Here is a 15542-nt window from a genome sequence, read left to right on the forward strand (position 1 = left end):
AGTGACGGGTATAATAACTTGGAAACAATGCAGTTCTATCTAGATGCGATGCAAAAATAGCAATACCATAAATAATATTTATTGACTTTCAACTCTCTCCGCCCGTGATTTGCATTCGCCGGCACGTTTTTACTCAATTGATGACACCAGCATTGGCGAGAAATAAAAATATTATGAAACTTTTCCATTGCCGCCCAGCTCCCCCCACGTATAAAATACATATTCTCAGCGAATTGAAGCGCTCCCCTGATAGGTGATAAGGTTTATTGACAGCGATCGTTACAACCTGACCTTTGATGGTGACGAACGGCGATACTGCGCCTCGGGAAACTTGGAACAAGCCCCTCCGCTCCACATCTATATGGAACACCATCCCAATCACCATCCCCATCACCATTCCCATCACCATCCCCGTCTAAGTTTAGCCGTGATCAGTCCGCCCCTTCGTGGGCAGTGTGAAATCTCAGCTTGTAGTTCGCACTTGAGGCGTGTGTGAGTCCGGATCGGATCGAATCGGATGGGATCGTATCGACGTCATGTAGACGACTGATAACTTTTCTTTAGGCAATCCCCCCCTTGATGGCACATTAAGCTTCAGCTTGATGACTGTGTACCCAGATTGCGGCGACTTGTTGCTACTTTTAGACGTTCGAATGATCGCTGGATCTGGAGCGTTGGCTCTTGGCTATGGATTAGTCCGCCTTCCTGGCGGTTGTTCAAGGTTAGACCCAGATCATTGGGAGGAATTTTTTGGGGGCTTAAGGCGTGACTTTTGATCCAGTGGGGAAACGAGATTACTCGAACTTCAGGCAACTACAAAAGTTATAATCAAATGCGTAACAGTAGTACAGAAAAGGGGGAAGGTAAACTATAGACTCTTACCCACATGAAAACCAATCGGAACAATTCCGTATTATCAGAATCAGTTTAAGGTATTATACGAGTTCTATTCCCTTGACTACAAGTTTTCCCTACAATATATATAATAGTATTTCTATTTTATCTATTAATTAAAAAATTGATATTATAGTCAACTGGTCTAGTTAATTATATTAAGTAAAATAAGGCATTCTTAGGTCTCACTTTCATTTAAGTAGGTGGAAAACTAAGAAGTTTAAACTAAGAATGATAGGATATAAATCAGAAAGTCCTAAATGTTTTTCAGTAACCTTAGAGAAACGCACTGCCCGCTAATATTCTTATCATTTGCCACATTTTAAAGCACTACATTCAAGAGTCCTCGTGCAACGACCTTTGCAATCTCGTAACTCGTAACTCAATGCCGTGGCCTTGCACTTGATGCAGATGTAGGATGTGGAGCAGATTCGTTGTGGTACTTTTCAGTAGGCACCCCTTCGATGTTATCAGTCAAGTGCAGCTTCCAGTTTTATGAATTAATGGAGCAAGAATGTAATGCAGTTCAAGATAAGTTGGTTTGGCGTCGTGTAGGCGTTCCAGGCTCCTGATAAGGGGTAATAAAACCAAGTGTTATATGGTAGTTAGATCATTTGAGCCCGGTTTCCGACGTAATATTGATAATGATTGGGAGAGGCCGCACGGGAAGCGGCGCAGGCGACTCTCGTGTTTTGAAAAATAAGAAACATACTATAAATCATTTTCGAGTACACTTAGAATAGAAGAGAGTGTACTATAGGGAATGCGATTGTGAATTTCCGATGGTCGGCGGACTATAAAAGTCTGAGGCCTCTGCGTCCAGCGATTCAAAAGTGTTTCGTTCGCTCAAGTGCGCGGTTACTACCCAAAAATATTATCTCAAGTTCTTTTTATATTTACTATTCAAATTAAATACTCAAAATGAGAATCCTTGCGGAGGTAATACAATTCGGCATCGATAAGCATTTTGCAGTCGCTCATTCGTGAATTTAATCCTTAGCACCATGTCCAACTCTTGGATCCTTCGGAGCTAATGCGTCCTGAGCCCACATTTGCGGACAAGAATCCCTCCAAATTCCGGGACTACAGTGTGGACACCACCGATCCCCTGAAGGAACGAGTGCGCCAGACTTACCGTCAGATGCATCTGAACCAGACTGTGGATTTCGTCAAGGGTATGTAAAGCTCCTTATAATCTATCATAAAGATTAAAATAAGTTTAGAAATATATTTATATTAGCTAAGTACTAAAGGGTTTGTAAGCAATGGGAGCTATTTAATAAATGTTATTTTCAATTGAAAAACCATTTTACTAAAAAGATTCATTTTATTATTAGGCCGTCGTGAGCACTGGCTGAAGTTCAACACGATTAAGATGACTGTGCGCGAAGCGCTGGAGAAGCTAAACGATCTGGTGGACGAATCAGATCCCGACCTGGATCTGCCCAACATTATCCACGCCTTCCAGGCCGCCGAGCGGGCACGCGCCGAGTTTCCGGAGCACGATTGGCTGCACCTCACGGCGCTCATCCACGATCTGGGCAAGATCATGGCCTTCTACGGCGAGCCGCAGTGGGCTGTGGTGGGCGACACCTTTGCCGTGGGCTGCCGTTGGGGCGACAGCATTGTTTACCGGGAGGAGAGCTTCGTGGGCAATCCCGATGGGGATAATCCCGTCTACAATACCGAACTGGGCATCTATAAGCCGAACTGCGGCGTGGACAACCTGCTGATGTCCTGGGGTCACGATGAGTACATGTATAACGTGCTGAAGCACAACAAGACCAAGCTGCCCCATGTGGCATGCAACATCATTCGGTTCCATTCGTTTTATCCCTGGCACAATGGCGGCGACTACAAGCACCTGGAGGCTCCCCAGGATGCGGAGACCAAGAAGTGGGTGCTCATCTTCAAGTGAGTTCATTTTAAACACTAATATTTGGTCCAGTTCATAATCATTCCTTCTTGCAGTCGCTATGATTTGTACACCAAGAGCGAGGTGGTTCCGGATATTGAGGCCTTGTGGCCATATTACCAGACCTTGATCGACAAATACTTACCAGGGGTTCTGGAGTTCTAAGCGTACTTACAAGTAACCTTAAGCTTTATAAATGGTTCTATTTTATATTTAAGACAACATTTATATCTGTAATATAATGTAATGTGTATACGCCATATATATCCCTATATCTACCCAAGTAATATGAAAAGAAAACTCTTTTCTTTATTGGGTCAAATTTGGTTGGGCATGATTGATGGGTATTTTCTGGATTAACTTGACTAGAAAATTCTGATTAATTTATACAATTTATTCGGCTTTGTTTTGATAAAGGAGTGCATACTTTTTGGCAGCCAACTTATTGAAATCCTAAGAATTGGAATTAGTAGTTGTAGTACTTAGAATTTTACAGTGCGTATTATTGCTGAAACGTATACTTAATATGGTCTAATCATTCTCGTTTGGAAACTTACCATTGAAAGACAGACTACTACACATGTTCAGAATTTATGCGAGTATTTTGTGTTCTAAAAGTGCTTAAAACATGTTTAAAAGTTGCCGATGAAAACCTTTCTTTCATCGTACTAATTAACAATTCGATACGCGATTATCTAATTATCAGTATCTATTAAACAGTTTCATTTAAAGTGCATCATCAAGTCCATCTGTATAAACATCAAATCAAAAATATTGCATGCATACATATAAAGTAATTAATCAAGTTGACGTGAAGCGATTGTGTAATAGAAGTCTCACCTGAGGTGGGATTGGCAAATGCTTGGGATGCATGTCTTAAAAAGAGATTAAGTCCAGTCAAATAGATTGGGCGTAATGTAACAAACCTAATTTGTATACGGATATCGTAGTGTAATAATTTTATTTCGTACACGCCTATCAACTGGATGGATGTATGGATGTCCACACAAGAGTTACTCCCATTTCCAAGCCGGGCATTGGAAAGCTAATCTCATGGCGTGCCCAGATTTCAATTGAGACTGGTTGTTCAGGTGGCCGGCTAGTCGGGCGATAAGCCGATCGACGGAATAAAAGGGGCCGCGGCTCCCACATCCCAAGATAGTTGCGGTCTGAATTCGCCGGAGTGCGGAGCAACATGAACTACGTGGGACTTATCATTGTGCTGAGCTGCCTTTGGCTCACTGCGATCGCGAGTGATCCGGATGACCCCCTGTTGGTGCAGCTGCCGCAGGGCAAACTACGTGGTCGCGATAATGGAAACTACTACAGCTACGAATCGATTCCGTACGCCGAACCGCCCCTTGGCGATCTGCGACTGGAGGCTCCGGAGCCCTACAAACAGACGTGGTCGGATATCTTCGATGCCACCAACGCACCGGTGCACTGCCTGCAGTGGGATCAGTTCACGAGTGGGGACGACAAACTAGTAGGAGAGGAGGATTGCCTGACTGTCAGCATCTACAAGCCCAAGAATGGCAGCAGGAGCAGCTATCCGGTGGTGGCTCACATTCACGGAGGAGCCTTTATGTTCGGTGCAGCAGCGCTGAATGGACACGAGAACGCGATGCGTGAGGGAAAATTCATTCTGGTAAAGATAAGCTATCGCCTGGGGCCATTGGGTTTCGCGAGCGCCGGCGATGCGGATCTGCCCGGAAACTACGGACTGAAAGATCAACGGCTGGCTCTCAAATGGATTAGGCAGAATATTGCCAGCTTTGGAGGAGAGCCGGAGAACATCGTGTTGATTGGTCACTCCGCGGGAGGAGCTTCGGTTCATCTGCAGATGCTTCGTGAGGATTTCGGCCAGCTGGCCAAGGCGGCGATCTCGTTTAGCGGCAATGCCCTGGATCCATGGGTTGTCCAGGAGGGCGGACGAGGACGAGCCTTTGAACTGGGTCGCATTGTGGGATGTGGATTGGCTGAGGACTCGGTCAGCCTCAAGAAATGCCTGAAGACCAAGCCAGCCAGTGACTTAGTCACCGCTGTCCGTAACTTCCTGATATTCTCGTATGTGCCCTTTGCTCCATTTGGTCCTGTGGTGGAGCCATTGGATGCTCCAGAAGCGTTTCTCACCCAGGAACCCAGTGATGTTATCAAGAGCGGAAAGTTCGGACAAGTTCCCTGGGCTGTAACCTATGTCACAGAGGATGGTGGCTACAATGCCGCCTTACTTTTGGCGGAATGGAACAAATATGGCAAATCTGGCACAGTCATCGAGGATCTGAACGATCGCTGGTTTGATTGGGCACCATATCTACTGTTCTACCGGGACTCGAAGAAGACCATCAAGGACATGGACGATTACTCACGGCGACTTAGGCAGCAATATCTGGGCAATCGGAGATTCGACATCGAAAGCTATTGGGATTTGCAGCAGCTGTTCACGGATATTCTCTTCAAGAACAGCACGCAGGACTCATTGGATCTGCATCGCAAATATGGCAAAAGTCCTGCCTACGCTTTTGTCTATGACAATCCAGCCGACAAGGGAATCGCACAAGCCCTGTCCAACCGAAAGGATATACATTTTGGTAAGGAATTCGTACTTATAATTGGACTTGCGTACTAAACATAACTTTTATAGGAACTGTGCATGGCGACGACTACTTTTTGATATTTGAAAACGCCGTAAGAAATTTGGAATTGCGCCCGGATGAGCAGTTGATTTCGAGAAATTTCATCAATATGCTGGCAGATTTTGCTTTAAGTGATCATGGCGTTCTAAAATATGGTGAATGCGAATTCAACGATAATGTAGGCAGTGAGAAATTCGAGTTACTATCCATTCATAAGGATGGATGCGAGAATAAGCAGTATGTAGAATTTCCGTAGGTTACTCGAATAAAATGAAATATTATTCGTTCTGTGTAATTTTGGATTATTTGCTTATTCCTAACTGGCTTGCAATGACATACATATATACAAAACGCGTTTGTATCATTATATTGTTGGTTTTGGTAGTCTCGTTGTTAGCAGCTATAAAGAACGATTAACGTTTATTTGGCATCAGTTTGTTCAGTACTTTGTGGAGTTCCAGATCATGTATATTCTCAAACGGTTGATGTGTTTGACTTTGCTGTGGATAGCAGCCTCAGGAGCTGAAGATCCATTGGTTGTTGAGATCCCCAATGGAAAACTTCGTGGCAAAGATAATGGCCAGTACTACAGCTACGAATCCATTCCCTACGCCGAGCCTCCAACTGGCGCCCTCCGTTTTGAGGCACCTCAGCCGTATAGTCATCGTTGGACTGACGTTTTCGATGCCACTCAGTCTCCAGTCGCCTGCTTACAGTGGAACCAGTTTAGAAACGAAAACAACAAGCTGATGGGTAATGAGGATTGCCTAACGGTGAGCATCTACAAGCCAAAGACACCCGGTCGCAGCAGCTTTCCTGTCGTAGTGCTCCTGCATGGAGGTGCTTTCATGTTCGGTAGTGGAAACATATATGGACACGATTACATTATGCGTGGGGGACAATTGCTTTTGGTAAAAATAAGCTATCGTGTGGGACCATTGGGCTTTGCGAGCACCGGTGATAGGGACTTGCCGGGTAACTATGGTCTCAAGGATCAACGTCTGGCTCTACAATGGATCAAGAAGAACATTGCCCACTTTGGCGGCATGCCGGATAACATTGTGCTCATTGGTCACTCGGCAGGCGGTGCTTCGGCTCATTTACAGCTCCTGCATGAGGATTTCAGACAGTTGGCCAAAGGAGCCATTTCGGTGAGCGGCAATGCCCTGGATCCTTGGGTCATTCAGCCGGGTGGACGACGACGTGCATTTGAGCTGGGTCGGATAGTCGGTTGTGGGCAGACGAACGTCTCTGCAGAACTCAAGGACTGCTTGAAGTCTAAGCCGGCTAGTGAAATAGTCTCTGCTGTCCGCAGCTTCCTTGTGTTTTCCTATGTGCCCTTCAGTGCTTTTGGACCTGTTGTGGAGCCGGCAGATGCCCCAGACGCCTTTCTCATCCAGGATCCAAGGGAAGTGATTAGGAGCGGAAAGTTTGCCCAAGTCCCTTGGACTGTGACATACACCACAGAGGATGGAGGATACAACGCTGCTCAGCTGTTGGAAAGAAACAAAACAACCGGTGAGAGTTGGATTGACCTACTCAACGATCGCTGGTTCGAATGGGCTCCGTACTTGCTTTTCTATCGGAACTCCAAGAAAACCATTAAGGATATGGATGATCTTTCATTTGAGCTCAGGCAGCAATATTTAGGAGATCGTCGATTCAGTGTGGAAAGTTATTGGGATGTGCAGCGAATGTTTACTGATGTTCTTTTCAAGAATAGCGTGCCAAACGCAATAGATCTACACCGAAAGCATGGCAACACTCCGGTTTATTCTTTTGTCTATGATAATCCTACCGACTCCGGAGTGGGTCAATTGCTTTCCAATCGCACTGACGTCAATTTTGGTGCGTATATACTTGCGTTTTAAATATTTAAGGTTCTAGCTTTCTTATATTTTAAGGTACCGTTCATGGAGATGACTTTTTCTTGATTTTTAATACAGCTGCATACCGAACCGGCATTCGTCCGGATGAAGAAGTTATTTCCAAAAAGTTTATACAGATGCTGGCGGATTTCGCACTTAACGATGAGGGAACATTGACATTTGGAGAGTGTAGTTTCCAAAATAATGTGAACAGCACAGAATACCAAGTGCTGCGCATTTCGCGAAACGATTGTAAGAACGAGCAATATGCTAAGTTTCCCTAAAAATCTTTTCTTTTAAGGAATATGAACAGTGTAATAATGTAATTAAAGAACCAATTTATTAAACCTTCATGCCGCCTCAGTTGTCATAGGTTCCTCAATCAGTTCGTCGTCTTCCTCCGGTTCATTTTCCTCACCCTGTACATTGCCATACAGATCGATCTTGCTGTCGAGAAAGCGAAAATCCTTGAGAATGTGCAACTTGTTGCTGAATCCCGCAATGGACATTAATTTGATGGGCGATGTTTGCCAAACAGCAGAGTAGCAGGCAGTGTGCTCCACGGGAATATTGGCTTGCAGTACTCCATTTAGAGTGTAGGACTGCACATGATTGTGCTCACCACCGATTAGGACACAGTCGTCCACAAAGTCACAGAGATGCACGCGTCCAGGAAAGTCAAAGACACGTGTGCACTCCAGTGAACGCAGGTGGAAAATGGATGCTTTGGGGCCACCACCGCAGAGCAGCCAATCCTCGTTGACAGCCACTGCTCCTATCCACTTGCCCCAATCCGGCCGCAACAGATTTGGGTTCTTGTAAGGCTCCAGCATAGCAGTGTGCTCCTGCTGCTTGGTGCTCCACACGCGCACAGTGCCATCCTCGGCGCCGGAGAAGATCTGTCCGTTGCTATTGCCCACCACACTGTGCACGTAGTCGGTGTGACCACGGTACTCGCGCTGAATGCGTCCGTCCTCCAAACTCACTTGTAGGATCACTCCGTCGCCGCAGCCAGCGAAGAGGATGCTGTTTTCCGAGTCCAGCCACATGGAGTTCACGTCCGGCACCTCGACGGCATCCACTTGCATTGGTATCTTTACCTCCCAGGCGCGTTTGGTGGCCAGGGACTCCTCCTCCTCGTTCCATTTTAATCCGTAGATAAGACCCACTGCACCCACTATCAGGAAATCGCGATGGAAGACCAGGTAATTGATATCCACATTGCTGCCCTGCGGGAAGATTTTCAGTTTGCCAGGTGGCTCCTCGGAACCCTTGTCCAGTTCTTTTATTCTTTAAAATATAAATATGTAAAATAAGGAAGGAAATTGCGCCAAATCAAGGATTCTCACCTGAGAACGAAAATGTCGCCAAATAGATTGCCCGCAAATAGATACTGATGGGAGTCGGATATGGCCTGTGCTAGGACATTATTGTAAGCACGTTTCAGATCCTTTTGTTTCATATTTTTAGCTAATTTTATTATTTTAACCAAATTTTATCGCTTTGTTTACGCCGGCTGTCTAGAGTGACCGTTCCTGAGCAATATACCAAAAATACTATACTTTTTTTTTCAAAAATATACCTAAATGGCGTAAGCATATGACGTAGCATTCGTATTACGTTCAGCTTACGTTAAACCGTTAGCCAACGTAACGCTAATTTTGAATGTGAGAAAGAACCTGTTTTCAATCATTCGGAATGCGTTCGATTTTGAGGAAATACAACCAATTGTAATTGCAATTACCCGAACAAAATCGTTCGCCGGTGATTGCAGTTTGATTTCCGTATGAAAAATATCATTCCCATATGTCTGCCTCAAGTTATCGTATGTCACAAGTAAGAGTGCTTACCGAAATTGCTTATTTACGATTAATCTCATTAATTGCAAGCTGGACAGCCTTATGCGGCCTAAAATCGGAATTTCTGCTTTAATCACACATAAAGTTCGATGGCATTACGCTAATTAAATATTTTTTTTTTTGCATTGTCACAGTGAGAGCAGATCTTTAAGAAAGTCTGAGACCTTTCAGACAGTCGAAATACTAGTTGACTAATCGCCTAAAAATATGAATTTGTTAACCCATCATGACGTTTAATATTGACTTAACAAATTGGATTGGCGTGAATCATCAGATGATGGAAAAGTCTTCAATATGACGTCAATTTTGAAGAGATCTTTAAAGTTGGAGAGCGTGCTCGTAGCCATGTTTGCCTATAAACAAATGCTGATTGCCCACTTATGATTGGAAAACAATAATAGGCAGCTTCAAATTAAATGGCTATCAACATCAGGTTTCCGTTGTTTACCAATCAAACATAACATAATTTACCTGAGCTTTATTTACCATATAAATTCTACGTTGCTATGGGTTCAGCAAAAATTCCATCTCGATGAATACGAAATACAATAAATACAATACTCTGGCTTCTAGATTAAAATTGACCTAGTCGATGTTACACCTAATGTTATACTATTAAAATGAAATTTAACATTTAATTAAATACACTTTTTAAATATTAAGATTAATACAGAAGTCACGTATTAACTTAATACGAATTCTAATGTGTGTTGTTGATACACATTTTTCAGCCTGTTGTTCTCGGCCGTTCTAATCGTTCTAATTTATATGCAAATACCTATGGCTTATTAATGTCGAGACAGTCGATTTAAAATTAATTATTTTGGCGCCACAAAGCTGTTCGAGTTGTCGCAGCATAATTCACATACTAGACACAGCCCCTCTTAAAAAAAAAACATCAAAAATTCCCCGATTCCCATTAAAGCCCAGAATTTAAGAACTTCAAGTTGGGCGTTTGAAATGCGGTTTTCCGGCTTAATCAATTCCTTATCTGTGGGCAAAACATATCAAGTTTGTTAGGCGACTGGAGCTGCGCTTTATTTGGCAGCATATTAATGGCATGCAAATTTAATTTGACAACTTGACGTATTATGCCAACTCGAAACGAGACTCAAAGACCATTTGTTTTTTGACGACTTTCTTAGGTTTTTATTGGACCATTCGGATTGGCATTTCGCACGTGTTTTTTCTGGGAATTCCAGTGTGGTCGGATATAGATAGATACACAGATAGATAGATATTTTACAGTCTGGATTACTGGCGCCAAAAAAGTTTCTTTCAATTTGAGTAACGGCTATCGAGCGACCAAACGATCAAACGATCATCTTTCTTTCTTTTTTCACCCGACTAATGATAAATGCCTTTGATGAATTTTAGCAAATTTTGTTTGCTACACAGCTCCGCGTCATGGGAGCTTGTTTTTGTGGCCCAGTATTTGGGCATTTTTGGGAAATCCCCAAGAGCCATAAATTTCTTCTAAGCGGCTCTTTCTTCTTTCTTGCCATCTTGCCATCTCAGTTTTGTTTGCCATGTCGCGGGGTGTTCTCTTCACCACGCTTCTCCAAATTAAATTCGGTCCAACCGGATCTAGTTTGGCCAAAACTCTCTGGACCTGGTCCCAAAAGATCGGTAGGTAGCCCTCCGGAGGAAATGGAATCGACGGGGGAGTGGAACTTTTACTGCCGGGCGAAAAGTGGTATGGCGACTACTGGTTCTACGCCGTTGCATATTAAAAGCTCATTCGGCCTGGGGTTTATACATTAATTATTTTTTGAAAACGAAACAAATGGTGTTAGCTGACGTCAACGGCCGATTTGATGTGCCCATTTCGATACGGCAGCCAGGAATATTGGTCAATGCACTCTACATGCGCCCACTTAGACACCAGATCGATCCAAAACTCGGCTTTCTACCTATGATATCTCCCCGAATCTCCGAATCGAAATTCCGTCAAGGTCAGCTACTTTCTCGGGCAAGGTAAGCAACATTTGTGGCGCCAGCGATGAAAGCCGCTGAACTTTTTGTTAAAAACAACACCTCTTTCTGTCTTCCCGGGCCCTAATTTGCATCAATTTACAACTCGGATTCCCAGTCGCGTAATTTAATTTTTAATTCTGCAATAAATCCCGCCGCTTCTTGGGTTAATTTATGCAAAGCATTTGAAGAAAAATGAAATATGCATTCGGTCGTCGGGTGGCACTAAAAACCCAAATTGGCCCCAAAAAGCCAGAAAGTAAAGTTTTATTCGAACCTGTTCTATAAACTTTGACGATGTGCTGAAAACTAATTGGTGGATTAGCCTGTCCATCAATTAAAGACACCTCCCAGAACGGGAAGCTATACTTATATACATTATATGTCCTACACGTGTTTGTCTTTTCCTTTTTTTTAAGGGATGATCCGAATCAAAATCAAGGAATATAACGCCGCAAGTAGCAAGTGTTTCGCACCTTCAAGTCCAATTAAATTTATTAGTGTTTGCATATTTATAAACTTGAACTTGCCAATGAGTAATGCAAACATTACTTAGTGAGTGCCTAAAAATCCCCGACTTTAGAATGCTCTACAGAGTTATAAATTTGTTCGATTACTTTAGATTAACAATCCATTGGCGTACTACATTCCGCTAAAAAAAAAACACCGCCATTTGCTGGTTGTTTTTACAATTCGGCTGCTAATCAAGTAAATAAAATTAAGGCGATCGCTAATCTCCGGTGTTTTCGTTAACAGCCACAAAAACCGCTGGCGCCAAGCAAATTAACTCCCAATTTCAAATATTTGTTTCCATTGGAATTTACGAAGATTTTGCGCAGCTCGAAAAGAAAACAGGAAAATGCTAAGAAAACCTTAGAACAATAAAATTGATTGAGTCAGCATTGTTGTGATTTTGATCTGGAGCGAAATCTACATATTAATTTTGTTTATTATAAAGAATCAGCAAACTTGATTCATCGCCGTTCTCCCGAAATTTGGCCAAAAAGCATCGCTTGGAATTAGCAACAATTTTTGGACTTTGAGGCGTAAATGAATAACTTATTTGAGACGAACTCTTATGGCGCCACTGAATCAGAAAATAAATATTTCGGAGTCCCCCGTTGTTTACGGATCACCAAAATGCCAATGGAGATGGAGATTGGAGATGGAGATGCGCAAAAGCAACTTTCATAAACCCAAAAAAAATTCCATCTTTCCAGTTGAATGAAGCATTTTCAGCTCAGTTGCTGAATTGCCAAAGCCAAGAGGAAAACGCAAAACGAGTCTTTTTAGTGAGAATTCCATTATAGTTTATACATAATTAAATTCGTATCTGTCACCCCAGAACTCAGCCCACCGAAAGGTGGTACCTGTTCTATTCTCTGCCAACTTGGCTTTTATCTCGATTTTCTCTCGCCTGAAAAAAATATGAAATTCGAGGAAGCCTCTCGGAGGTGCTGAAATAATTCATACCTTACTTGGACGTAAGCTGATATTTCGGGATAGACGCAATCAGAATAACCCAATTCCACTTCCGTTTCCCATTTAAAATTTGAACTTTGCTCCAGCCAGGAGCGCCAAATGAAAATCTGAGATACGGAGACTCCATCCCAGCCAGCGTTATAAACGAGATTTTACGACCAGCTCGCTGTCATAACAACAGGCTACTGGAGAAGCATCCACCGACCGATCTGATCTGTCCAGTTCGGAGCGGAGCGGCGGAGATAGCCGGCGAAATATGTATATTTTCGGTGAGCGCGAGCGACGAGGTATAAAATATCACGGCTCCATCAGAATGGATTTAGATTGAAGCGAACATTCAAAGCGCGCAGAACCCAGAGAAAAAACGCAGAAATAATTTAAAATTTATAAATATAAAAAACCCGAAAAGACGAAATTTCAAGACAAATTCAGTGAGAACACAAGTGCAGTAAAGTTACGAGAACAGAAAACAAAATGATGCACAACAGCATTGCCCACCTGCTGGGATTGGTAGTGATCATGTTGCTGATGTGGAAACCCACACCCACGGAGAGCTATGCCGTGGGACAGTCGAAGTACGGCAGGATCGAGAAGTTCCCCTACCAGGTCATGCTCATCGGCAAGCAGCTGTGGCGCAAACGCATCCTGTGTGGCGGCACTCTGCTGGACAGGCGCTGGATCCTAACGGCTGGCCACTGCACCATGGGCGTGACGCACTACGATGTGTACCTGGGCACCAAGAGTGTGGAGGATGTGGAGCAGTCGGGCGGACTGGTGCTGCGTTCCAACAAGTTCATCGTGCACGAGCGATTCAATCCGGAGACGGCGGCCAATGACATTGCCTTGGTCAAGCTGCCGCAGGATGTGGAGTTCACGTCACGGATTCAGCCCGCCTCGCTGCCCAGCAGATATCGACATGATCAGTTCGCGGGCATGAGCGTGGTGGCCAGTGGATGGGGCGCCATGGTGGAGATGACCAACTCGGACCTGATGCAGTACACCGAGCTGAAGGTGATCTCGAATGCGGAGTGCGCCCAGGAGTACGATGTGGTCACGGCGGGCGTAATCTGTGCCAAGGGTCTGAAGGATGAGACGGTGTGCACTGGTGACTCTGGTGGTCCGCTCGTCTTGAAGGACACCCAGTTGGTGGTGGGCATAACCAGTTTCGGACCCGCCGACGGATGCGAGACCAACATTCCCGGAGGATTCACCCGCGTGACGCACTACCTGGACTGGATCGAGAGCAAGATCGGTGGCCATAGCCCGGCACATCAGCAGTACCAGCGACCCCAACAGCAACAGCACTATCCCCATTCCCACACCCATCAGTACAGTGATAACAATCTCATTTAGGATGACTGCCTGGGGATCATCCCACCACTGACTGAATCTTTATAGCTTTATGTTTTTTTAAAGAAATTCTCCAATCTTGTGATATCGTAGCTCCCATGGAAATCTGTACATTGTTTATAGCTTTAACTATTTAAACATCTATATTTATTTTAGTCGTAAGAGTGATAGCGGATAGCGCAGATGCAAATCAAGCCGCAAACAAAAAGAGAAAAAAGAGAGCAACAAATGTTGCAAAATATAAAGAAATTGTATATGAACAAAAATAAACACAAACAAGAGAGAACGCTATAGTCGAGTTCCCCGACTATCTGATACCCGTTACTCAGCTAGTGGAAGGGAGAAGGAGAGTCTTAAACACAATTTTTGGCGGTTTGTAGGCGTTATAGTGGGCGTGGCAGAAAGTTTTTTGGCAAATCGATAGAAATTTATAAGACCAATATAAAAATGAAAAAATATCAAAACATTTTTCAAAAGTGTGGGCGTAGCAGCTTTGGGCGGTTTGAGGGCGTTAGAGTGGGCGTGGCAAAAAGTTTTTTGGTAAATCGATAGAAAATTACAAGACTAATACAAAAATGAAAAAATTTCAAAACATTTTTCAAAAGTGTGGGCGTGGCAGTTTTGGGCGGTTTGTGGGCGTTAGAGTGGGCGTGGCAACATGAATCGACAAACTTGCGCTGCTTCTATGTCTCTGGAGTCTGTATGCTTAATCTCAACTTTCTAGCTTTTGTAGTTCCTGAGATCTCGACGTTCATACGGACGGACAGACGGACAGACGGACAGACGGACAGACGGACAGACGGACGGACAGACGGACATGGCCAAATCGACTCGGCTATTGATCCTGATCAAGAATATATATACTTTATATGGTCGGAAACGCTTCCTTCTGCCTGTTACATACTTTTCAACGAATCTAGTATACCCTTTTACTCTACGAGTAACGGGTATAAAAACAAAAACCAAACACAAATGAAACCTGATTCGGCTTTTCTATCTGTTTAGTCATGCTGATTTTTTGTGGAATTGGAATTCCCGCATTTCGGAGGGATCTGAGATGAGATCTCGACCGATAAAAGTGATAATTTCTGAGCGCCTAACTGTTTCGTTTTCTATCTTGGGGTTTTCTGAGCCCCAACCTCCAAAAAGAGATCTTTACATAATTTACGAACCGCACAATTATGGGGCATCTACCGAAAGCCAAAAACCACTTACTTTACATAATATTTCGCTGTTGACTTTACACTCGACTCGATCTTCAAGGACTTGAACCCACTCCAGATGGATGATGACGTCTGGTATTTAGTTCCGTGACGGATGGACGATTCTATTACTACCAGTTTCGAGACTGGAGTGGAGCTGTCCGATATTAAGAAGATTTTCATTTGTTCGAATTGTGTCAGTTCTATTTTGCGTTCAAACCAAAGTTCGTGACGCACTCTTTCGGTGGAAGAAGATTTCTTTCGATGGCGGATTTATCACAAATTGATATCATCTTATGGCCCAAAATACTTCTGATTTAACTGGGCTCAGCAACGAATCCCCAACGGATTTCAATGGCTCT

General features: G+C 43.7%; 5 protein-coding genes across 5 annotated transcripts; 4 read left to right on the top strand and 1 right to left on the bottom strand.

The window, feature by feature from the left end:
* The first annotated feature begins 1675 nt into the window (after positions 1 to 1675).
* On the top strand, positions 1676 to 3096 carry LOC120447897 (inositol oxygenase). Its single transcript, XM_039629539.2, has 4 exons — positions 1676 to 1833; positions 1895 to 2069; positions 2232 to 2808; positions 2866 to 3096. The coding sequence occupies exons 1-4, from the start codon at positions 1816 to 1818 to the stop codon at positions 2972 to 2974; spliced, it is 879 nt and encodes a 292-aa protein (XP_039485473.1). The 5' UTR covers positions 1676 to 1815; the 3' UTR covers positions 2975 to 3096.
* Positions 3097 to 3959: 863 nt separating this feature from the next.
* LOC120447894 (esterase 6) lies at positions 3960 to 5740 on the top strand. The gene is made up of 2 exons (XM_039629536.2): positions 3960 to 5400; positions 5454 to 5740. Exons 1-2 carry the CDS (start codon positions 4005 to 4007, stop codon positions 5699 to 5701), a joined length of 1644 nt encoding a protein of 547 aa, XP_039485470.1. The 5' UTR covers positions 3960 to 4004; the 3' UTR covers positions 5702 to 5740.
* Positions 5741 to 5849: 109 nt separating this feature from the next.
* Positions 5850 to 7597, top strand: LOC120447895 (esterase P). The gene is made up of 2 exons (XM_039629537.2): positions 5850 to 7293; positions 7350 to 7597. Exons 1-2 carry the CDS (start codon positions 5910 to 5912, stop codon positions 7595 to 7597), a joined length of 1632 nt encoding a protein of 543 aa, XP_039485471.1. The 5' UTR covers positions 5850 to 5909.
* Positions 7598 to 7631: 34 nt separating this feature from the next.
* LOC120447896 (THO complex subunit 6) lies at positions 7632 to 8852 on the bottom strand. The gene is made up of 2 exons (XM_039629538.1): positions 8663 to 8852; positions 7632 to 8603 (listed from the first exon to the last, which is right to left on the bottom strand). The coding sequence occupies exons 1-2, from the start codon at positions 8773 to 8775 to the stop codon at positions 7664 to 7666; spliced, it is 1053 nt and encodes a 350-aa protein (XP_039485472.1). The 5' UTR covers positions 8776 to 8852; the 3' UTR covers positions 7632 to 7663.
* Positions 8853 to 12970: 4118 nt separating this feature from the next.
* LOC120448565 (collagenase) lies at positions 12971 to 14257 on the top strand. Its single transcript, XM_039630622.1, has one exon. The coding sequence runs from the start codon at positions 13103 to 13105 to the stop codon at positions 13979 to 13981; it is 879 nt and encodes a 292-aa protein (XP_039486556.1). The 5' UTR covers positions 12971 to 13102; the 3' UTR covers positions 13982 to 14257.
* Positions 14258 to 15542: the final 1285 nt, after the last annotated feature.

Source organism: Drosophila santomea, chromosome 3L (assembly GCF_016746245.2).
Source record: "Drosophila santomea strain STO CAGO 1482 chromosome 3L, Prin_Dsan_1.1, whole genome shotgun sequence".
Taxonomy (NCBI): domain Eukaryota; kingdom Metazoa; phylum Arthropoda; class Insecta; order Diptera; family Drosophilidae; genus Drosophila; species Drosophila santomea.